At 43.6% G+C, this 24,194-nt stretch overlaps 1 protein-coding gene across 1 annotated transcript in view; it reads right to left on the bottom strand.

Moving 5' to 3' along the window:
• UCHL5 (ubiquitin C-terminal hydrolase L5) overlaps positions 1-24,194 on the bottom strand; it is a 222,263-nt gene that overhangs the window by 29,455 nt on the left and 168,614 nt on the right. The window contains exon 6 of the mRNA XM_044086778.1: positions 13,988-14,118. Within this exon, the coding sequence (XP_043942713.1) occupies positions 13,988-14,118 (131 nt within the window). The remainder of the gene's footprint in view (positions 1-13,987; positions 14,119-24,194) is intronic.

The following is a 24,194-nucleotide window of genomic DNA, read 5'->3' as shown; positions in this document are numbered from 1 at the left end:
GCAATGGCACAAGTACACAGCAGTATAAGCAAAGCAATGTCCTCTAATCTGGCCCTTCATGCCCATGATGAGTACACAGCCAACGGAGTACTGTCGCACATAATCACACAACAGACATGATGCATGCAGTATAACCAAGGGTTACACTAGGTATTATGTAGTCATGTCACACTGTTCAGACAATCACTAGTGGGTACAGTAGATCACAGTCATTACCATCATCTGGACAAATGTAAAAGGACACAGTGTCACTATTTACATCACAACCTGGGTGGGAGGTCTTTCTACTGAAGGCAAAGATGGGATCTTGTATCACATGCAATTTCCTTTTGGTCCACAGAGGGAATGGAACTGCCACAGGCAAATTCCTATTATGAAAGGGAGGGACATAGCGGCACTACAGGATTATGAACTGGAAGGGTAACTATGCGATCATAATTTGAAGATAAAGTCAGCTTGTTGCTTTAAGACTACAGACCTCCATGAAAGATGTTGTGCTACTGAAGAAATAGGACCTGTATGGCTGCCACTGGCAAGGTGCACTGTCCCTGGAGAATGGCAGTAGTTCCCGCCCACAACATGATGTGATGGAGTGTGACATCTTGAGACATGCAGAAGCAGAATGTACACACTGTGATGCCCCCTACCCCACCCCAAGTGGAAGCACCCCCATGAACAAATCCACTCCAGATGATCACTGCTAGGTTCACAGGTGAAGAATACCAGGCTAGCTTCACAGGTGAATACCAAGCTAGCTTCACAGGTGAATTCCAGGCTAGTTGCCCTTAACAGTCATTTTAAGCCTAGCTAATAAATTGAATTCAGAATCAAGCCCTGCACATTTTGTTTATGAGGTGAAGACCTTGAGCATTATGCCAACCGCCCTCCCCCCCAAAAAAAAAATGAACCTTTGTAACAGATACAGCACTGATGACTGCACTTGCCATCCTCCTCACACAGGTGTACATGGAAGCCACTTACCCAACCACAGTCCTCAAGAGATCGAGCTCTGGACTTCGTGGGCTCTATAAAGCATTTGCAGTGCTCACTGACAACCTCACATAAGCCATGTACAATGCCAATCACCTCCATTTCTGCATGGGTTGCAGGAGAATGTGGATATAGAGTCTTAAACATCTGCCAATTCAGTCTTACCTCCTGCATAGGTGGTGTCAGTTATGATGTGTGATAGCACTAGGAACCGCTGCTATGCCGTTATACAGTGGGTTTTTAACAGCATGCGGCAGTAGGCCCTTGTGGTATGATGTCAGGGTTACACACACACCCACAACAGGTGCTGCCCACATCATAAGTAAGTAACTTTATATAATTACATGCATTACATTTAAGACCGACAGATGGCTACATATAGCAGATAAGAATAGTAAAAGAATAAACAATGTAAGATAGCAAAGGGGTAAGCTACACTTCATATTGGACCACTTTTCCTACCAGACTAGGGATATTAAGCTATACACTTGAACTTATGGGTAGATACAAGCTGCAGAAAAACATACTACATATTAAACTATGTACCTCTACCATGTTCCAAGGCAAGGGAAAACATCTAATAATCACAGATAACTTATCCACACAATACTGCAGAACCCCACACCACACTCAAGGCTAGGCCATTTGAAAATTCAGCTGTTTTTTCTGGAAACTTGTTTCAAAATGCCGACCAAGTGCCAGTGTTGCTCCTTTTTCAGTTTATGATTTAGCATTTAAAAATACTAAATACTTACTTCAGCCATAAACAAACAGCGTATCTGTGGCATGTATTCAAATGAGGCTACAGAATCACGATACTTCACTGAACAGCAAATGTAACAATCCACAGCCCAAAGCAAGCTCGTGCTACAATGTGAAGTATGGCTTGTGCATACTACCTGTGCATTTACGTGCACATTGCTTTGTGACTATACTGTGCATGATTCAAAATTCATGTTTCCAGCATGAGTCAGAGGCCTCCATCTTGTTTTATGAGACTTACGCGGCAATACCTACCTTGCATACTATCCTAAAACTCACTACCCATTATATAGCCAATTCAGGAAAAGTACAGTTTTGTACCTACCATAAATGTAGATGTTCGAGTGCTAATACAGCTGCAGTCATAACAGATGGGTTCTCCTGCCGTCAGGCGGGTCCTCGGTCGGCCGAATTCCAAAGTCTAGGTCCGGCATCGGTTGTAGTCGCATCTTCCCTGACGGCAGTGCACCAGGGGTATAAAGGAACCAGCCGACGCCATTTTCTTCAGTTTTTCTTGCCCCAGATGTCAGGTGCCCCCAGAAGGAAGGCAATACATAAATTTGTGTGATAAAGCAATGCAATATAATCAAAATACAGTAGTGCAAGCAAATACATCAAGAAGGAATACCCCAATCAGGTTGCATGAGGAGGTGTTAGCCAATAGGCCTGACCCAAGAGGGGAAGGAGGGAGGGAAACCTGGACTGCAGCTGTATTAGCACTAACATCTACATTTATGGTAGGTACAAAACTGTACTATGTTCATCGTGCATACAGCTGCAGTCATAACTGATGGGTAGAATCCCAAAGCTAAGAAAGGAGTGGTAGGCACTAGGTGGAACTAGGACGAGCCAGAACGCCCTACAAGACTGCAGTGGCAAAGCCCGCTCTAGATTTGGAGTATAATGGAAGGTGGTAGTGCTTGGAGAAGGTATGCATAGAACTCCAAGTGGCTGCTTCCAAAATATCTTTGGTAGGAACTCCTCTGAGAAAAGCTGCAGAGGTAGCCGTGTAGCCCTTGTGGAGTGAGATCTGATGCCTGTAGGTACAGTTTTGCCATGAAAAGAATCGCAAAAGTGTATGCAGTGGGCTATCCATTTTGAGATGGTCTGTTTGGAAATTGGCTTTCCTTGAGCTCCTATAGCATAAGACACAAAGAGCTGTTCTGAATTTCTGAAAGGCTTTGTTCTGTCCAAATAATAACACAGTTGTCTGTGGATGTCCAAAGAATGTAGTAATCTCTCCCCTTTGTTTTGAGGATTAGGATAAAAGGTAGGCAAGTGTATAGCCTGATTCAAAGCTACCCTGGATACCACCTTTGGCATAAAGGACGGGTTGGTTCATAAGGAAACTCTGTCCTGATGGAAGATTATGAAAGGCTGCACAGCCATGAGAGCTTGTAGTTCCAATACCCTACGAGCTGAGGTAATAGCCAGAAGGAAAGGTGTTTTCCAGGACAAATACTGCAAATCTGATGAGGCAGCTGGCTCAAAAGGAGGCAAGGTCAGCTTTTCTAGAATGAAATTGAGATCCCAAGCAGGTATTGGTTGTTTCCTTGGGGGTTTTAGATTCTTAGCCCCTCTGAGGAACTGTCTTAAGAGGGGGTGAGAGAATAAGGGTGGATCAGTGTTGTATTCTGCAGGCATGGATTTTGATGGAGGAGAAAGAAAATCCACTGCTTAGCAGCTCAGCTAGATACTGTAATATTTGAGGCAAATTCAGTTTTCCAGGATCCTGGCCCTTTTTCTCATTCCAGACACAAAACCGTTTCCATTTGGCGGAGTAAGCTTTTCTAGTAGATGGCCTTCTGGCCTCCAAAATGACATCCTGCACCTCCTTGGAAAGTAGGGTCTGTTGTGATGCTAAGGAATCTTCCATGCGGCTAGAATGAGTGTTTTTAGCTGATTGTGAGGAGTTTTGAAGCTGTGAGGAGTTTTGAAGCTGTGCTGAGTCAGAAGAGGCATTAGAGGCAGGGTCCATGGTGGGGAATCAGTCAGGCTCCTCAGGAGTGGGTACCAGTGTTGTCTTGGCCAGTCTGGAGCAATGAGAATCATCTTTGGTCTGTCTGCTCTGGTTTTTAATAGAACTTTGGGCAGCAGAGGAAGAGGTGGGAAGGCATAAACTGTCATTGATGTCCAACTGAAAGAGAGAGCGTCCACTCTCCAGGCCTTTGGATTAAAAATCCTCGAGCAGAATTTTGTCAATTGGTGATTTTCGTGGGAGGCAAAGACATCTATGTCTGGCCTACCCCATGCTTGAATTATCTCTGTAAAAACTTGAGGATGCAACTTCCATTCGTGTGGATCTGTCATATTTCTGCTTAGGTTGTCTGCCAGCGTGTTTTCCTTGCCTGGCAAGTACTGTGCTTGTAGTTCAATTTGCAAGTCCAGGGCCATGTTCCAAAGTGACATGGCCAGTCTGCATAGGGGGTATGAATGGGTTCCTCCCTGTTTGTTTATGTACCACATTACTGTGGTGTTGTCCGTCCTCATCAATAGTTGACCTGGTTGCAGAAGGTCTTTGAAAGCTATAATAGCATTTATTACTGCTAGCATTTCCTTTTGATTGATGTGTAGGTGCTTTTCTTTTTGGGACCATTTACCCTGAAAGCACCGATCTGTCATGTGCGCCCCCCAGGCGTAGTCCGAGGCATCTGTTGTGATGACTTCATTTGCTTGAGGCTTGCTGAATGGGAGACCTTTGTTTGTTTGGCATGCTTGAGCCCACCACAGAAATTCCTTTTGAAGACATGGAATTAGTGGTATTATTGTTTCCAAACTGTGGCTGTGTTGAGACCATAGGTTTTTCAGGTACCATTGAAGTTTCCTCATATGCAGCTTTGCACATGGGATTAGTAAGATGCAAGATGCCATGAATCCCAGAGCCTGCAGGATTTTCCTTGCAGTCAGCCTGGTGCAATTTGCTAGTGTTCTGAAGTATTGAGTTAGTTGCCCCTGCTTCTCTGGCGTGAGGTAGGCCATCTGGGTGTTTGTGTCCAAGTTGGCACCCAGGAAAATTATCTTCAGAGAGGGTATTAGCTTTGATTTCTTTTTGTTGACTGTGTATCCCAGAGAATTCAACATTATTACATAAGCCAGATGTTTCAGAAGAATGTGCTTGCTGTCCTCTTGGATCAGGCAGTCATCCAAATAGGGGTATATTTGTATCCCTTGAAGTCTGCAGTAGGCAATTACTGATGCCAGGCATTTCGCGAATACTCTGGGCGCAGTAGAGGAGCCAAAGGGCAATGCAGAGAATTAATAATGGGTTGAACCTGCAAGAAATCTGAGGTATCTTCTGCAATTTTGTCTGATTGGGACATGCAGGTATGCCTCCTTGAGGTCCAATGTTACCAGCCAAGACTCCTTGTCCAGCATGGGAAGAAGCTGCTTGAATTTTGGTACGAGAAGAAATGTGTTTAGGATGAATAGGTCCAAAACAGGTCTCCAATCTTTTCCCTTCCTTGGTACCAGGAATAGTCTGGAATAAAAACCTTGACCTTGTTCGTGCGTAGGTACCTCTAGAATAGCTTTCATGTCTATGAGATCTGAAATTTGTCTTTGTGCCTCTGCCCTTTGATTGTGTGACAGGTTTGGCATGCCTCTCATTTTTGGAAGGGTGTGAAAATGGAATCTGTAGCCCCTGTTTATAATGTTCAGGATCCATTTGTCTTTTGTGACAATATGCCAATTTTTTGAAAATAATGCCAGTTTTCCGCCTAAGGGTGCTGCCATTTGAGTTTTGCTTGGCATGCAAAGGGGAAAGTCATTGGGCTTGCTTTCTGAATGGTTGCGAGTTATCCTCACCACCTCTTTGTGTAGGAGCTTGCCACTGTCTGCCTCTAAACGATCCTTGGGATTGCCCTCTACCCCTCAGGCGCCTGTATCTACCGCTTTGGAGTCTGTCCGTGGCTGGAAAGGACCAATTTTTGGAAGGTCAATTTCTACTGAAACGTGGGGGTTGTACCTGTAGAAAATCTTTCACTGTTTGCATTGATTTAGCCTTTTCCTCCATTTTCCTTAATACATCCTCAGCATTATCCCCAAATAATACATCCTTTTGTAGAGGGGCATCTAGTAATTTAGCTTTGACATGATCTGGTAAGGTTTGTTCCTTTAGCCAGGCAGGTCTATGTATGACTGATCCTGTAACAGCAGCTCTACATGAGGCCTCTAGAGCATCAAAACCACATTGTAAGGTATGTTTACCCACTTGTTCTGCACTATGCATCAAATCCTGCAACTCCTTCAAGTCTGGTTGTTCAGGTTGTGACATTTTACTTCTCAATTGTGATAACAAAAACTGTTGGTACTTTAGCATATGGAACTGACAGTTTAATGCCCTCATGGTTAAGGTGGCCAAGGTATATACCTTTTTTCCCCACCTTTCTAAGGAACTGGAATCTCTCTCGGAAGGTAATGGATTTTTAGCAGTGGAGGCCTTAATTTCCTTGGGGCCCAGTGAGATGGTTTCTGGGTCAGCAGCATGGCTTTTGTATAGAAATTGGTGCGAGTCAGGAACCCTGTAGTACCGGTCAGGCTTGACTGGAGCTGGAGGTAGAGAATCCGGGTTAAGGCAGGCCTCCGAGTACACATCTAGTATGTCCAAGACAGGAGGTATAGCTAGAGGCCTGTGCTGAGGTAGCAAGAGAAATTCCCTAAGCCTTTTCTTGGAATCTGAATAATCTTGGCCTTCCCAGTGGAAGTGTTCCCTTAAGGTATGCAAAGATTCCCCAAATGAGTAATCCTCTGGGGGGAATACAGAGGGAATGGACTCCTCTGCATCAGAGTCTTCAAAAGGGGAGTAAGAATGTTCCTGATCATCGGAGTGCTCTGATATAATGGAGCCCTGATCAGAAAAGGGAGATTCTTCCTCCACTCTGAGCCTTTTGTCCGGGGGGGTTGAGAACCCCTGATAAGGGTAATTAGATCCTCAGCCATCTTAAGCATCTGTTTTTTAGGGATGGGGCCTGGAGATGGTCCCTGTGTAACTTGTCTCTTAGGATGCATGGCTGCTTTAGACTTATTGAAAGCCTTGATGGAAAAAGAAGAGGAAGGTCTGAAGACATCTTGAGAGGAGGTAGACCTGTCCACATTTTGAGATTTACCGCCAAGAGTGGCTTCGGTTTCTGTAGTCGGGGTGTGGGCCGAGGAGCCTGCAACCTCGGGCACAGGAGACACCGCCAATGAAGCGTTGTCGGTAGTCAGGGGCTGCATAGGAGAACCGGACCACGTGTAGTCGGCTTTGGCGTGGTGTCCTTATCTTTGCGTTTTTTAGACAGAATTGGAGTCGGAGTATCCGACGACATATAGTTAAATGTTTTTCCAAAATAATGCTGGGCGAACTCCGCCCGACGCTTAATGGTACGTTTGTTGAAAGTAGCACAAAAGCGACAGACCGAGACGTCGTGGTCTGGGCCTAAACAAGGTATACAGAGGGAATGGAAATCCTTAAGCGGTATTTGCTTCCCACATGAAATACAATTATTAACTTTGTCTGACATCGGTCTGAGGCAAGAAAAGTTTCCCCAACGGGGTACTTAGCTTTCAAGAAGACTTCGGTTTCAAAATTTTCGTAATTTCAGGAGCTGGCCGACCGGCACTTGCGAACTGCTTCGGGCACCGCGCGACAAGAAAGACTGAAGAAAATGGTGTCGGCTGGTTGCTTTATACCCCTGTCGCACTGACGTCAGGGAAGAAGCGACGACAACCGACGCCGGACCTAAACTTTGGAATTCAGCCGACCGAGGACCCGCCTGACGGCAGGAGAACCCATCTGTTATGACTGCAGCAGTATGCACGATGAACATCATTTACATGCAGTTGGGCCTCCAATTTGGACCAAGTGCCTTGGACTGTCTGTCTCTGACATAGCCCCCTCACCCCATCAGGGAGGCGTCCGTGGTCACTGTAGCCTTGGGCCGCTGGGGGAAGAAGGGGTGACACCATTGTGATGGGTTGTGGGTCATCCACCAATTTAAATCCTGTTTGCACCTGTGGGTTACTCGAATCTTGGCCAAAAAAAGAGGATGCTGAAAAGGATACCATTGGGTGAGCAGTATCAAGAAGATATAGTCGCTAAATGCGATAGGATAAGAGACAACAAATTAGACACTTTTCTGACAGAATGTTATATTAGACTAGTCTGACAACAAATATCTATACTTAGCTCAAGAAAAGCAGCTTGACACGACCGAATGGCGATGTGGCAAACAAAATCTGAGTTAACAGGGAGAGGGGGATTATGAGTAAGAGTTTAGCTCGAGAGTTTGTAGCTGATGCAAGCTTGGAAGCTGGCCGGCTCGGTTCCGAGGTCGGAACAGATACCCATACGCAAGGAATGAACGAGGACTAACAATATCAGATTGCATTTTGCTTTGTTTGCTGAGGCACCAAATTGCCTCCTCATTGCTTGTTTGAATCAAGAAGTAAATCTGCAAGATATCAGAAAAGCTGTGTGGGAGGGTGCAGCAGGATACAGAAAAAACATTGCTCAGCTCCAGTACTACACCCCTTAAGCTATTCAGCTTTCAAATGGCAGATGCATCAACAGACTGCAGCCTTTAAAATTTGAAAGGTAAAGGTTTCCTATCAATTTACAGGGCAGATCCACCAAGGGAAGGCATGAGTGAGACATGCTGAACAAGTTAAATGGGGCAGGGAAGGGAAGCCGACTGCTGGGACTTCCTAGACATGTCCAAATGAGACCATGGCAAAATTGATGTGAAATCCTGCATAGGGTAATCATGACATGGAAGCCACCATAAGACCCATCCAGGTATCTTAGACAGTGGTGAGACCCACCCAGGTATCAGGCAGAGGTCAGCTGTGGGGCTCAGAAGTACTGAGCCTAGGACAGACTAAACCCTCACTTCAGTGTGGTGGAAGGATGTGAGGAAGGGCAGAATCACAAACTCTATATACAAGTCACAGCCTTTGAGTTGGCTGAAGGCAAGAGTTTGACAGATTCACTGTCACCTGAAGAGACAGAATTCCACTGCCTGGCTAGATAATCCCAGGTAGTACAGCAAAGGGCCAAATATCCTAATAAACATCATGTTGGCTCAGTGCAATCTTAGGTCTGCTGCTGCTACTATTATGAGCATCCTGGAGAATGATGCAAAATCAGAGTACTGAAATGGAAATGATTACTGCAAAGTGAAGAAACCTTTAGGAGACAATGCCGATCTTTATGTGGAGATATGACAGTGTCTGAAGGTCAAACTGTGCACCCAGCATTATAATAAGTACTAAAAGGACAGGCTAAGGCAAGACATTGGAAAAATGACTCAATGAATGTGCTCAGACCACACAGATCTAGAAATGCCCTGAAAACCTTTGTCCTTTAGGAAACTAAAGAGAAAATGGAATATTATAGTAGCCACTGGTTTGGTTAGCTCTCTTGGTGATTTTCTGTGGAAAGCTTGTGCACCTCCTCCCTTGAATTTGGTTTTCTTGAATGGGTGCAATGTCCAGCAAAGGCAGAAATGACTGGTATATTCATATGACAATGCATGACAATCTCTCCAGTCTTCCTCCTTGAAGATCCTTTCCATGCTCAAGCATAGAGGGAGAACTTGGTCAGGGCTGGCTTAAAATGAGTGTGGAGAAATGCCACAAGACTTCACATAGCCTGCTAGACACCAGCAAGAACCTTAGCTTTTGATCAATAACCATGCTGAGCTATCACAGGAGAAGCCACACATCATGTGTTTGGGGCTGGGAGGAGGCAGAACCACCACAGAAAGCACTTACTCCTCTGTGCTTTGGAGAACGAACACTGAACAGTGAATTTCACTCCACATTGGTAAGCATCTGCCTCATCTCTTTCACAGATGGAGGTAATTGAAAAGGAAGCTGAAGGATCAACATTATCTTTTGCAGTTAAGAACTCTTTAGTTATATGATCCTACAAAAAGGTACCCCTTAGGGTAGCTTTAGAAAATTCATAATACATTTCACAAGTATACATTAGAAGAATATCTTATGTAACAGAGTGTCTACCTTGAGGAAGACTCTCCCCCCACAAGCACAACAGAAGCAGCATTATGTCCAAGCAAAACCAATGCTCAAATAGAATAAAAAGACACAAATTTTAACTTAAGATTTAAGTAGTCTTGTAGGGTTGTCTTTTAAAAATGAGACAGTAAGGATATTGTTCATGAAATGAATTGGGAGAGTATAAAGGCATTTTGTAGTCCTACCTAATCTAATTTGTTGAGAGTAGTAGAGTGAAGAGTTGTGTGTGAGAGATTTACAACAAATTTTGCAAATTTATTATAACTTTGTTCCTTATTTTTTGTTACTTAGAACTGACGAAACGCATAACAGACGTGGAACTAGACAAATCTAAGCTGCTAGTAATAGGAGGTTTGATTTGGATATGAAAAGCATTCCATGATGTTGGTGAAAATACAACTGAGAAAGTACAGTTTTGTACCTACCATAAAATGTAGATGTTAGAGTGCTAATACAGCTACAGTCATAATAGATGGGTTCCTCCTGCCATCAGGTGGGTCCTCGGTCGGCCGAATTCCAAAGTCTAGGTCCGGCGTCGGCTGTTGTCGCTTCTTCCCTGACGTCAGTGCGACAGGGGTATAAAAGAACCAGCCAAAGCCATTTTCTTCAGTTTTTCTTGCCACAGATGTCAGGTGCCCCCAGAAGGAAGGCATAACATAAATTTATGTAGTAAAGCAAATGCAATATAATCAAAAAACAGTAGTTGCAAGCAAATACACCATAAAAGAATACCCCAATGAGGTTGTATGAGGAGGCGTTAGTCATAAGGCCCGTCCCAAGAGGGGAAGGAGGGAGGGAAACCTGGACTGCAGCTGTATCAGCACTCTAACATCTACATTTATGGTAGGTACAAAACTGTACTATGTTCATCGTGTATACAGCTGCAGTCATAACAGATGGGTAGAATCCCAAAGCTAATAAAGGGTGGTAGGCAATAAGTGGAACTAGGTGGAGCCAGGAGGCCCTGCAAGACTGCAGTGGCAAAGCCCGCTCTAGTTTTGGAGTATAATGGTAGGTGATAGTGCTTGGAGAAAGTATGTACAGAACTCCAAGTGGCTGCTTCCAAAATATCTTTGGTAGGAACCCCCCTGAGGAAAGCTGAAGAGGTAGCTGTGGCCCTTGTGGAGTGAGATCTGATGCCTGTAGGTACAGTTTTACCAAGAAAAGAGTAACAAAAGCGTATGCAGTGGGCTATCCATTTTGAGATTGACTGTTTGGAAATAGGCTTCCCTTGAGCACCTGTAGCATAGGACACAGAGTTGCTCTGACTTTCTGAAAGGCTTTGTTCTGTCCAAATAATAACGGAGCTGTCTGTGAATGTCCAAGGAATGTAGTAGCCTCTCCCCTTTGTTTTGTGGATTAGGGGAAAACGTAGGTAAGTGGATAGCCTGATTCAAGGCTACCCTGGATACTACCTTTGTCATAAATGAAGGATTGGTTCATAAGGAAACTCTGTCCTGATGGAAAATGATGAAAGGCTGCACAGCCATGAGTGCTTGTAGTCCCGAAACCCTGCATGCTGAGGTGACAGCTAGAAGGAAGGCTGTTTTCCATGACAAATATTGCAGATCTGTTGAAGCAGCTAGCTCAAAAGGAGGCAGGGTTAGTTTTTCTAGAATGAAATTGAGGTCCCAAGCCGGTACTGATTGCTTCCTTGGGGGTTTTATATTCTTAGCCCCTCTGAGGGGCTGTCTTAAGAGAGGGTGAGAGAATAAAGGAGGATCAGTGCTGTACTCTGCAGAAATGGCTGAGGCATGGATTTTGATGGAAGAGAATGAAGTCCACTGCTTAGCAGCTCGGCTAGGTACTGTAGTATTTGAGGTAAATTCACTATTCCAGGATAATGACCCTTTGTCAGATTCCAGACGCAAAACCGTTTCCATTTTGCGGAGTAGGCTTTTCTAGTAGAAGGCCTTCCGGCTTCCAAAATGGCATCCTGCACCTCCTTGGAGAGTAGGGTCTGTTGTGAATTCAAGGAATCCTCCATGCGGCTAGATTGAGTGTTTTCAGCTGACTGTGAAGAGTTTTGAAGTTGTGCTGAGTCAGAAGACACATTAGAGGCAGGATCCATGGTGGGGAATGCGTCAGGCTCCTCAGGAGTGGGTACCAGTGTTGTCTTGGCCAGTCTGGAGCAATGAGAATAATCTTTGGTCTGTCTGCGCTGGCTTTTAATAGAACTCTGGCCAGCAGTGGAAGAGGTGGAAAGGCATAAACTGTCATTGTTGTCCAACTGAAAGAGTGCGTCCACTTTCCAGGCCTGTGGATGAAAGGTCCTTGAGCAGAATTTTGTCAATTGGTAATTTCTGTGGGTGGCAAAGAGATCTATGTCTGGTCTTCCCCATGCTTGAATTATCATTGTAAAAACTTGAGGATGCAACTTCCATTCGTGTGGATCTGTCATATTTCTGCTCAGGTTGTCTGCCAGTGTGTTTTCTTTCCCTGGCAGGAATTGTGCTTGAAGTTGGATTTGCAGTTCCAGAGCCGTGTTCCAAAGGGATATGGCTAGTCTGCACAGGGGATATGAATGAGTTCCTCCCTGTTTATGTACCACATCACTGTGGTGTTGTCTGTTCTTATCAATAGCTGCCCTGGATGTAGTAGGTCTTTGAAAGCCATAATAGCATTTATTACTGCTAACATTTCCTTTTGATTGATGTGTAGGTGCTTTTCTTTTTGTGACCATTTGCCCTGAATGCACCGATTTGTCATGTGCGCCCCCCCTGGCGTAGTCTGAGGCGTCTGTTGTGATGACTTGATTTGCTTGAGGCTTGCAAAATGGGAGACCTATGTTTCTCTGGCATGCTTGAGCCCACCACAGAAATTCCTTTTGAAGACATGGAATCAGTGGTATGATTGTTTCCAAACTGTGGCTGTGTTGAGACCATAAGTTTTTTAGGTACCATTGAAGTTTCCTCATATGAAGCTTTGCACATGGGATTAGCAGAATACAAGATGCCATGAATCCCAGAGCCTGCAGGATTTTCCTTGCAGTCAGCCTGGTGAAGGTTGCCAATTTTCTGAAGTATTGAGTTAATTGCCCTTGTTTCTCTGGCGTGAGGTAGGCCATCTGGGTGTTTGTATCCAAACTGGCACCCAGGAAAATTATTGTTTGAGAGGGTATTAGTCTTGACTTCTTTTTGTTGACTGTGTATCCCAGAGATTTCAACATTATTACAAACACCAGGTGTTTCAGAAGAGTGTATTTGCTGTCCGCTTGGATCAGGCAGTCGTCCAGATATGGATATATTTGTATCCCTTGAAGTCTGCAGAAGGCAATTACTGATGCCAGGCATTTCGTGAACACTCTGGGCGCAGTAGATAAGCCAAAGGGCAATGCAGAGAATTGATAAAGGGATGAACCTGCAAGAAATCTGAGGTACCTTCTGCAATCTTGTCCGATTGGGACATGTAGGTATGCCTCCTTGAGGTCCAATGTCACCAGCCAAGACTCCTTGCCCAGCATGGGAAGCTGCTGCTGTAATGTGAGCATCTTGAACTTTGGTACGAGTAAATATGTTTGGGATGGATAGGTCCAAAATAGGTCTCCAATCTTTGATGTGAAGATGGGGAAGACATGCATACCACACACAAGCATATCACACACAGAAGACACCAGAGCTGAGAATCAACATGAGAACATCCTCATATAACCCAGCAATGTTATTCACCATGACACTACACACAAATTTAAGAAAGAACTATCCTACCCTTCAGAACATCATTACATGAACAGAGTCCATTCTTCCTCTGCCTCTTCTCTGGTTTAGGGGACATCGGAGTGGCTTAGGGCACATGGATTTGGCATGTACATGCAAACACTAGTCCAGTACCACTGATAAATTCAGTTTCTACCACTTTTCTAAAGGGCCCATGAGTGCATATTTGTACACTGTTTGCACACTAACTCATTTTACTTTTTTTAATGTATTATTCTGTACCAAGGAGCAGTAGTGCACTGCACTGCATGGTTAAGACACTGGATTTTTTTTCTACTTAGGTTCTTCATTTAGAAGTCTTAATTTTCAGTTTTGTTTTGCAGCCAGACTTTCTGTACTTAATACTGGATTTACAACAGATAAGCCGATTGCTTTGGCCAATCAACAGTCACATTTCTGAAAGTTTATCACCATGCATCATATTATGTAACTTACACTTAGAAAAGCAGTAATGCCATACCAAAATGGCTCATCACACGTCTGTCAACATATAGAAACCTTACCTAAATCAATAGGTCCTTCTCTTAGCCCATCAAGTTCATATAATCTTCCACTAACTGGAACATAACTGACAAAGTGAAAGGCATCCTCCTCTTTTGCTGCTGCTTTGGCATCAAATTCAAACATTTGCTGCCTTGTGGGAGAGAAGAAAACAGAAAAAAAAAAAAAAAAAAATACTTCAGGCATTACCAAACAGCAAATTGACAAGTTAATACATCTTTGATAGGGCCACTGACTATCAAGAGGGGTACATCTATCATGCCTGACATCATAATTAAAGAAAAAGTAATTAATTACCAGTTACAGACAATCTCCCTAAATATTGTACAAATTGCCAAGAGAGACTACTCCACACTCGGGCCTTAAACTCAATATCCTACAAACCATGTTTTTTCTATATTTTTACTCAGTCAACAGTTTGTTTGCTTTCACATGACTTTCATACATCCACGATCCTTCTGGCTAAGCAGCAGTTTCTAATGCAACCCAGAACAGCCTATGAAAAGCAGAGCAGCATTTGTAAACTTACCAGAACAGCAGAAATTCTGACAGGAAAAAAAAACAGCTTAGAAGTACTATTCATTATCCATAGGATTTAGGCACTGGCAGACTTCTACTCTTCCAGACATCCAGAGCTGTTTGAATGTCCTCAGAGCACAGCTAAACCTCTCATCTTGGCTCAAGGTGTGGAGTGAACGAACATACAAATAAAAACATTACCAGCCAATATAGCTTTCAGTGAAAATGAGACAAAGGCTCCCACTTCTCTTCTTTAAAAAAAAAAAAAGTCAAAACCCTGCTAAATTTCTAAGCCTTCCTCCACCCTCAAGCTTAAAGAATGGATGCTTCCAGTGGGGAAGGGTGTAAGAGAATGTCAGTGCCACAGTGATGCAGCTATTCAAAACAACTTCTATAAAATGGGGAGTGCACTTAAACTGAACAATGCTCATCATAATGAATTCTACTACAGTAGTAATCCTTATCAAAGGGATGGGCAACAAAATAGTTTACTACCACCCATAAAAAAAGTGGAGTGGCAGTGGTCACTCACATACTTTGTTAAAAAACAATGTCTAGCATGTACAGTTTGGAAAAGATGCAGAATGTGGTCCATGAGGCTGCTTCATAGATACTTCAGGCAAAATACCTTTTAAAGGCAGATAGTCTCTCTCAGTGGCTGCCCGAGAAAAGCTAGTCATTATACATCCCCTCATATTTCTCTACAATTCTCACAAAATACAATGGAATAAATGAGACATTTTTCATAAGGCTTACCTGTAGACTGCATATATGCATACATAACATACCTTTATAATACGTACTGACACCCACCCCCCGACACACACACACACCCACCCCCTGACACACACACACACACACACACACCCCCGACACACACACACACACCCCCGACACACACACACACACACACACACACACACACACACACACCCCGACACACACACACACACACACACACACACACACACACACCCCCGACACACACACACACACACACACACACACACACACACACACACACACACACACACACACACACACACACACACACACACACCCGACACACACACACACCGACCCCGACACACACACACACACACACCGACCCCGACACACACACACACACACACACACACACACACACACACACACACACACACACACACACACACCCACCCCGACACACACACACACACCCACACACACACACACACACACACACACACACACACACACACACACACACACACACACACACACACACACACAGCTTAGAAAACAACAAGGCTATGAAAAGCATAAGAAACTGTCTGAAACCAGTTGTCCTTTCTATATTCCTCAGTTGCCTGTGCACATTCATCAACAGCAATATAATTTCCTTCCAGTCTTCATGACTCCGAAGAAAGTGAGTAAAGGAATAACTATTAATGGTAATTTTGATGCCATTTTAGATATGAATGAGGAATTAATTCCAAGGTTAAGCTTGGGACCTTAAGGGACTGTACCTCACAGAGATTCTAAAAGATATAAGCCACCAGATAAAGATTTTTCCAGTAATAAAGACACAAAGGTCAGCAAGACACTACTGAAAAAGCAGCTTAAGCCATAATTCTCACCACAAAGTCAAGGCCCCTAGCATAAAACCACAGGGAAGAACAGTCAGTCAGTCTAAAAGGAGGCACGTTGTACAGTACCTAGCAGAACTGTTCCACTGTGGGCTGTAATGCAAGACGTGACCATCAGCATGTTAAGGATTCCAACTAGAGCTCCTCCCATCCTACCCATACTGCCTCACTCCTCCCAGGCATCTCAGATCAAGTTTGCTACCAAATGTCCCAGAAGAGAAGCATATACTTAAAAGCAAAGCTTAAAGAATGCTCAGGAGCTCAAAACAGGAATGAAGGTTCCCAGTGTTATTCTTCAGGTCCTTCATATATAAGAAAGGGGGAAGGAGGGTGGGAGGAAAAGAAAGGGGAAGGAGGGAGGGAAAGATGATGAAGACTGAAGGAGACAACAGATGGAACATTATGGTGAGAATTTCTTTATCTGATGTTGTCTGTTCTGTCTTCATCAAACCTGTAGGACGGTTCCCAGCTACAGAGATATCGTCCACTCATGGAAGGATATTCCGGGAGTACTGGAGAGCCAAAAGCAACCCTATTCCTGGAGATGATATCAAGTTTGTAATGCGAATTAAAGTTGCAGGAACTTGCCCATGAAGCAGCAAAACAAATATTCTCTAAGGAAACTGAACCAAAAAGGTCTGGGATGTGGCTATGGACATCATGGAATGAGCTCTGACTGGTCTAGCTAAAGGAACATAGTTCAACGAATAAAAATGAGAAATACAATCCCTTAACCTTCGAGCAACAGTAGCTTTGACAAAAGCTTTCCCTTTTCTGGAACCTGAGAAAGCCACAAACAGTTGCCCAGATTTTCTGAAAGATTTTGTTCCATCCAGGTAGAAGCACAAATTTGCTAGCTGATGTATTTCAATTTCACCCCCCCCCCCCAGTTCCCTCTACCATTTCCCCCCTAACTATTACTAAAGAAGAGGTTGTCACTGCACTATCCTGAGCTAAAAACACTGCATCATTGGGTCCTAATATCCCAGAATACTTCCTAAATAGCTTGAAACAACTTGTCAGACCCACCAGACAATTCCACCACAGCCTCCAGACAGACTTCATCCCTAGGGAATGAAGAACTACAACTGTCATCCCCCTACACAAAGGCAGACCATTGAGACACAGAAAATTACAGACCCATAAGTTTGACTAGTCTTACAAGCAAAGGCCATGGAAAGAAATAGTTGTGTAAATTAACTATAGATGTCCTTCTCTTACATATGTTGCAATATTCCTCACATGAGGGAATCCATTGCAGGCTGCTCCCGAACATGTGGCCAGTATACAAAACTAAATCTAAAGCAAGTAAGTGTGACATCAAGCACAGGAGCCCATCCAAAGTCTGTCAAAGTGACGTCAGGTATACAGCAGATGACGGCACGTACCATCCTCAGAAAATGAATACCCCAGGAAGAACAGCAGCTTGAGAAAAACTAAAAAAACACACATCCAGGAAAACAAGCATGCACTGGGGGAAGGTGAGAGGGATAGAATACTGCAACATATAAAAGAAAAGGACATCTATGGTTATGGTAAGATGATACAGAACTGGTCTATGTCCTTCTATTCATATGTTGCAATATTAATAACATGAGAGAGAATACCATAGCTCAAGCAGAAAAGAGCGAGTGGGAGGAGGGGCAGCACTGTACAAACCCCTGTAGAATAGCCCTTACAAAACCAACTCTAGATATAAACATACCATCCAACTTATGTTTTGTGAAGGTATGGACAGAAGTCTAAGTAAACGCTTTTAAGACAGCAGTAGTATCGAGACATCTGAAAAAAGCAACTGAAGAAGAAACGGCTCCAGTGGAATGAGGCTCAACTGGAGAAGCAAGGGTTTTTCCATGAGCCTCAAAGGAAACAGCCTTAGAGATCAAGATGGAAGGGACAGTTGTAGGTGAAGCCCTGGATTCAAGGACACCTGTTGGATCCACCACTCCATTTCTTTTTTCAAACAAGGAAGGAGAGGGATCATAAATTCTAGTTGAAGAGCATGTTGCATCCAAACTGACCCGAGATACCCCTGGAATTTCCTCATGTGACGTTTGGCTAGTGTTAACATAGGAAGAGTGGATGCCATGAAGACCAGAAGACAGAGGAACTCCCTGGCAGTCAAGGACTGGAGTGGAATGATGTAAGAAGTCAGACAAGACCTCCTAAGGAAGCCAACATCTTGCCTATTTGAATTCTGCATCATAGGAAGACAGGGTCCTGTGAAGGAATGAGAGATAATTTTTGGAAATTGATAGTGAATCCTAGCCTATCTACAAGAGATACTGTGAACTGAAGGTTTTGAAGTAGGTCTGGAGAATGAGCCTGGAGAAAGAGGTCATCCAGGTAAGGGAAGATCTGAATACCTCGGAGTCTGGCATAAGCAATGAGAGGAGCCAAGCATTTTGTGAAGACCATTGGTGCTGTAAATAAACCAAAAAGCAAGGCAGTAAATTGAAAATGTGAGGAAGCAATAGCAAAGTGCAGACACTTCCTGAAGAGAGGATGAATGAGGATGAGAAGGTAGGCATCTCTGATTTCCAATGATACGAAGGTCTGTGTAAGAATGAGAGGGAGCAAACTATTTAAGGAAAGCATGCAAAAGGAAGGCACCTTTAAGAAGGTGTTTAGATGTGTGAAATCTAGGATACGTCTCCAAGGACCATGCTTTTTGGAGACTACGAACATTCGTGGATCATTCTTGGGTCTACACTACAACGAACTAAAACAAGTTTGAACGTTTTAATATCAAACCAAGTCCGAAAGTTGAAAATATTGAAGCCACTGCACATCAGCTATTTTCCCGGGGGGGGGGGGAGGGGGGAGAAAAAAAAAAAAAAAAAATCAATGGGCCGATTTTGGGGCTTTGCTATTTCCTCCACTGTGGTGCAATCTCGGAATTGGTATATTTAAATTAGGGGGTGGGGGCACAGCCCCCCACGTTGGGGGGGGTGTGAGGGACAAAGCCCCCCACATGGGGGGTGTGGGGGACGACACCCCCCCACTTTAGTTTAAGGTTAAATTTTTTTTTGTCGTCACAAAACAGCAATTTTTTTCTCCTGGGTAAACAAATCACTGTTTTGGGTTTTCGGTTTTGTTGGGTTTTGGACTTTAGGGTTAGATATTACAACGATCAAACTTTTGTTAGTTCGACGCTGTGATATAGACCCACATTCCTGAGTAGAATCCTTTTTTCTATTTGAGGAGAAGGACCCTCTTAAACGGTACTGTGAGTGAGCAAATTTTAAATTACCCAAGGAAAGAAAGTCAGCTGATCTTCTGGAGGATGTGGAATACCCTGAAGGTAGGGGGAGTCTTCCATACCATAAAGCATCTTCCAAGGATAATGTGAAGGACCCAAGAGTCTTGGGTTACCTGCTTCCAAGCGAGAAGGGTCATGGAGAGACGAAATGATAGAGGGGTCAGGCTACAAACAGGTAGGTAGTCACAGACTACCTGGATTGTTCAAAAAGGGCCATTTCTGAGCAGTAGGAGTACAAGTAGACTTGGCAGAGTAATGCTTTCTGGCACCTTCTTTACTTTTGGAAGGAGGAGGTTTAGAAAGATCTCTTACAAATGGTGGCCTTAAAGGAGTGGCGCCTTTGAAATCTTGGAATTCGTGACAAAAATATACATGTCTAAGGTCCTGGAGCTCCTTGCCCTTTTCCTGCAAGGACTTAAGATGTTGTCTGGAAGTGGCTGAAGTCTTAGTCAAGAGCATCTCCGAAGTACAGAGTCAGATGCAGCTGCTCAGTCAGATGCTTCCACTGCATCATAGCTGCATTTAATAGAATGACGTGTTACTTGGGCAGGGGAACCTAAAACAGAAAACGAGATTTAATGTTAGTCTGGAAGCTCAGAAAAGGAGCTTAGTGGCTTGAGATAGGAGGGCTAAAGAAGATTTAGCCATGTGGGTCTGGTAGTTAATGGCCCTGAAGGCCAGAGTGGCCGAAGTATAAACTTATTACCCCCAAACCCTCCATAAGTTTGTTTGCCTTGCCAGAGGGTAGAAGGGAGGTGGGAAGGCAAAATCTTAGCAGGTTTATCTGCAGCCACTAAGACCGTAGCTGCATCTGCAGAAGGGCACCTAAACAAAAACGTTACAACCAATAGCACTTTATAGAACCTATCCAGCTTTTGGGGGGCAGGAGGTTGAGAGTCAGGGCACTTGGTAGCAGAGAAAAAAAGCATACAAAAAGCTGGAAGCACAGGAGGTACAGCAGATTGAGAAGGAGAATCCATCTGTAAAAGATCATATCTTTTTTGTATGTCTGAGAACTGGAAACAGCTCCACTTCAAAAATTCTGTCATCTTCACAATGGTCATGCCAAAAGGCAAATATCCTCCCCTGGAGAGAGTCCCACTGGATTCCTCCACTAGGGAAGTATATTCCCAGTGGAGAAGACATCTGGGCCAAGTAAGCTAAAGCCTCATACCCACAAGAATCTTCCTCAGATGAGTCCTCAATTGTGATCCTTTTTTGTGGGGAGACTGGAGAAAGGGAAGAAGGAAGAGAAACTCCTGTGTATTGCCCAAGAGTCATGAAGACATTCAACAGTCCTTCTGAAAAGGCCTGCCAATCAGTGGAATGTTCCCGTGAAGGAGAGGAATGCATAGTTTTCTGCTTCTTCTTCAGTGGTTCCATACAGTGGAGGGACGAGGGACCCAATGTCGGCCTTCATTTGACAATATTGCTAGGGATATCCTCACGAACCTGGATTTGTGTAATGCCTTCAGAGACAATGAGCCTAGGTTCCTCCCTTCCCCGAAGCAGACGTCTGCATATGCCTGAGGACATGCTAGTGGGATACTTTGCGGTCTCCATAAAAGCCTAGGTTCCTCCCTTCCCCGAAGCAGACGTCTGCATATGCCTGAGGACATGCTAGTGGGATACTTTGCGGCCTCCATAAAAGAAACCCACGGAATAATCTCCAGCCATCTCTGAAGCAGTCTCTGGGCCAATATTAGCCTCGGGAGAAACATCTGGAATTGGAGAAGCAGCAAAAACTTCAGGCCTGGATTTCATGGCCTTCTTCAGAGCAGTCCTACCTAAAGGACTGGACATACTTTCAATAACACTGTGTGCCAAGCGCTTAAGATGTTGGCTATCTTGATACAGATTAAGAGAAGCGACAACTATGCAGAGTCTTTGGGACAAATGCCTTACAAATAGCACAAAGTATAGTCGAGGTTAGGGCCTAAGCAAAAAAGAGACAAAGATTATGGGAATCATTATGTGGAATTTGCCTTCAACATTGAAACTTGCCCCCCTTAGATAACATGCAACCTCAGCAAACAGCAGCACAAAGAAAGAGAAAGAAAAAAACCCTCAATGGGGTGGCTTAACCGAATTGAAATCCACAACTTTGCTGACAAGCAAACGAATGGAGCAAATGTTCAGAATGGAAGCAGAAACGTTCAGAGAATGGTATGCACAGATGTCTGCCATACATCCCATGTTACTTTATGACCAGTGCTGAATGGGATCCTGTGGCCACATTTCCCATACCTTACAGTAGATTTAGACTTTTGTATACTGGCTGGATGTTCAGGGCAGCCTGTGGCAGACTGCCTCATATTATGAATACTGCAACATAGGAAGAGAAGGACATTTATTATGGAACTGATAAAGACAAGGGAAATCTTTAGAACTGGACCTACCCCAGTTTGGTTTCATCAAGGGCAAGTCATGCCTACAAAACTTTCAAGAAGGTCAAAAGAGTCACGGAAGAGGACAAAACAGTACATACTGACTACCTTGACCTGGCAAAGGCATTTGACAATACCTCACAAGAGTAATACAGACAAACTCAAATTTAGACATAAACCCCTGTGACACTCTATGGATGGCCAACTGGCTCAGATGGGACAAAACATTAGGGTGGGGGGAATTCACCCCCACCAAAAGGCCAGTTTACTGGTGGTGTTCCACTGGGCTTGGTACTGGGACCCCTCATGCTTGGAGTATACTTCGTAACTGAAAGCCAAATGTAGAGGGCCCTTTGGCTGACTAAAACATGCTGATGAATGCAAGGTGGATGCAATCATCGAATCCACTAAAGATGTAGATATCCTCCTTGAAGGTCTGACAGACAGAAATCAACTGGTGCCAGAACCATGGCCTAAAACTCGGTGCAAAAAATGCATAATTATACCCTTTGGGAAGACAACTATCCCTGCAAAGTGCAACACTGATAACACTCCCCAAGTCCCTTACCACTGGGTGTGCTCTTGGGAACTCAAGTTGACAGTAACCTGAGTTTTAATTACCATGCATCCACTATAGTGAGAAGAGCCTTCTACATGCCACAACTTGACACCCAAATCTAAGAAGATCATAGCCACACTATACTCAGCCCTCATTAGACCAACAGCAAAGTAAAATGCACACTTCGGCAAGTACCTGACCAGGCATTTGCAACCAAGGGAACAGCTACAGAGATTCCTCACTAAAGTATATAGGACGTTAATATTATGGGCTATTCGGACTACCTCAAAGCTCTGTCCCGGTCTCCTACAAACTACTGAGCAGCCACAGATGTCTAACCTACAATGCATTCTCTGATCTAGCTCTGAAGGATCAGCTACACAATCACAAAACAAATAGCATGAGAATTACCTGATCTAAGGATCTAAACAGTGTCTGTGAAACAAAACAAGCTGGAGGTACAGGTACGCGTCTCAAATTACCACTTCTTTGGATCAGACTCCCAATTTATGTGAAACAGATCTTCCCTAAGACTATTCAAATGCAATTTGGACCAATGGATGGGAAATTGCAAATTCACTCCTGTCTTGTCACCTGTGGCCCTTATGGACAGGGGCAGTTTGCAGATCCTCTAAGGCACAGGCATATACCAAAGATGTTCCCATCTATGGGAAATGACAACTGGGAAAACTGGTTCATGAATGGCTAGGTCTAAAAATGCTACAGGACTGTTATCCTAGTAACCTCCTAGGATACTAAATTTTATTTATTTATTTATTTTTTTTTTTTACGTACACCTCGGACACAGCAGATTCAGAAAACAAGGGATAATGGTGCCAACAGGATTTCAGGAATGCAAGAATTATCAAGGATTGCTCTGTTCACAAAAAATCCGGCCATTATAACTTAGATGCTTAGGTAAGGTATGCGGACTGCTGAGATCAATTTCAATTTAAGAAAAGTGGAAAGTTAACGGTCACAAGCCATTAATGTTTTGAAGAAAGATGCAATAATGCCAGTTACTTTTTCATAAAGGACAGGAGATTTATTTTTTTGTGGATTTATGCTTCAATCCCATTAGGATAGTGGCCTCTCTTCAGAAGAGACCAGAGCTGGTATATCTAGTTCTAGGGGAAATTAGATCACCAGTGGATTTCCCCTACTCTATTCAACGGTAGAAAAAGATCATTTATATCCTATTTTCCACCAGTTATCAAGCAGATGGGATCCAAATTCAACATCTCAACCAAAGGACAACACACCCAGGAGTACAGCAACCACACCACCTAATGCTACACTGCAAGCAATACAAACACCTGGAGTGAGAACAGAACCTGCAGCCTTCTGGTCTTCCAGCACCAAAGGTGAATGTGGCACTCTTTGTGCCACTGACACTGTTTAAGAGGTCTACTAAAATTAAAAACTCAAACTGATGTATGTATCCGCATGTCAGCGCACGTGCATGTATTACTATATACACACACACACATATAATTATAAACACACACAACTACTTATCAATTGGACTGCCTTCAGAAAGAAAGAAATCAAGAACTTCATAAAAATGACAAGTATTTATTACAGACACATTATGTAATGGATAGAAAAGATGTTACACCTTTAGTTGGCAAGCAGGTTCAGAATGCAATAATAGCTGGATGCTGTGGCAAGATGTTAAGAGTAAGTTGTGCTAATATGCAGATTCAAAGCTGTAGATAAACTTCTCTATGTCATTTATATACAATGCATACATATACTACATAACACAAAATAATTTATAAAATGTATATCTAATAAAAATATACAATTACACATACATTTATACACACACACATATATATATATATATATATA

The sequence above is a fragment of the Protopterus annectens genome, chromosome 10.part0, assembly GCF_019279795.1.
Source record: "Protopterus annectens isolate FY-2018-M chromosome 10.part0, PAN1.0, whole genome shotgun sequence".
Taxonomy (NCBI): Eukaryota; Metazoa; Chordata; order Ceratodontiformes; family Protopteridae; genus Protopterus; species Protopterus annectens.
The sequence above is the reverse complement of the archived record's forward strand: the minus strand, read 5'-3'. Positions and strand labels throughout refer to the sequence as shown.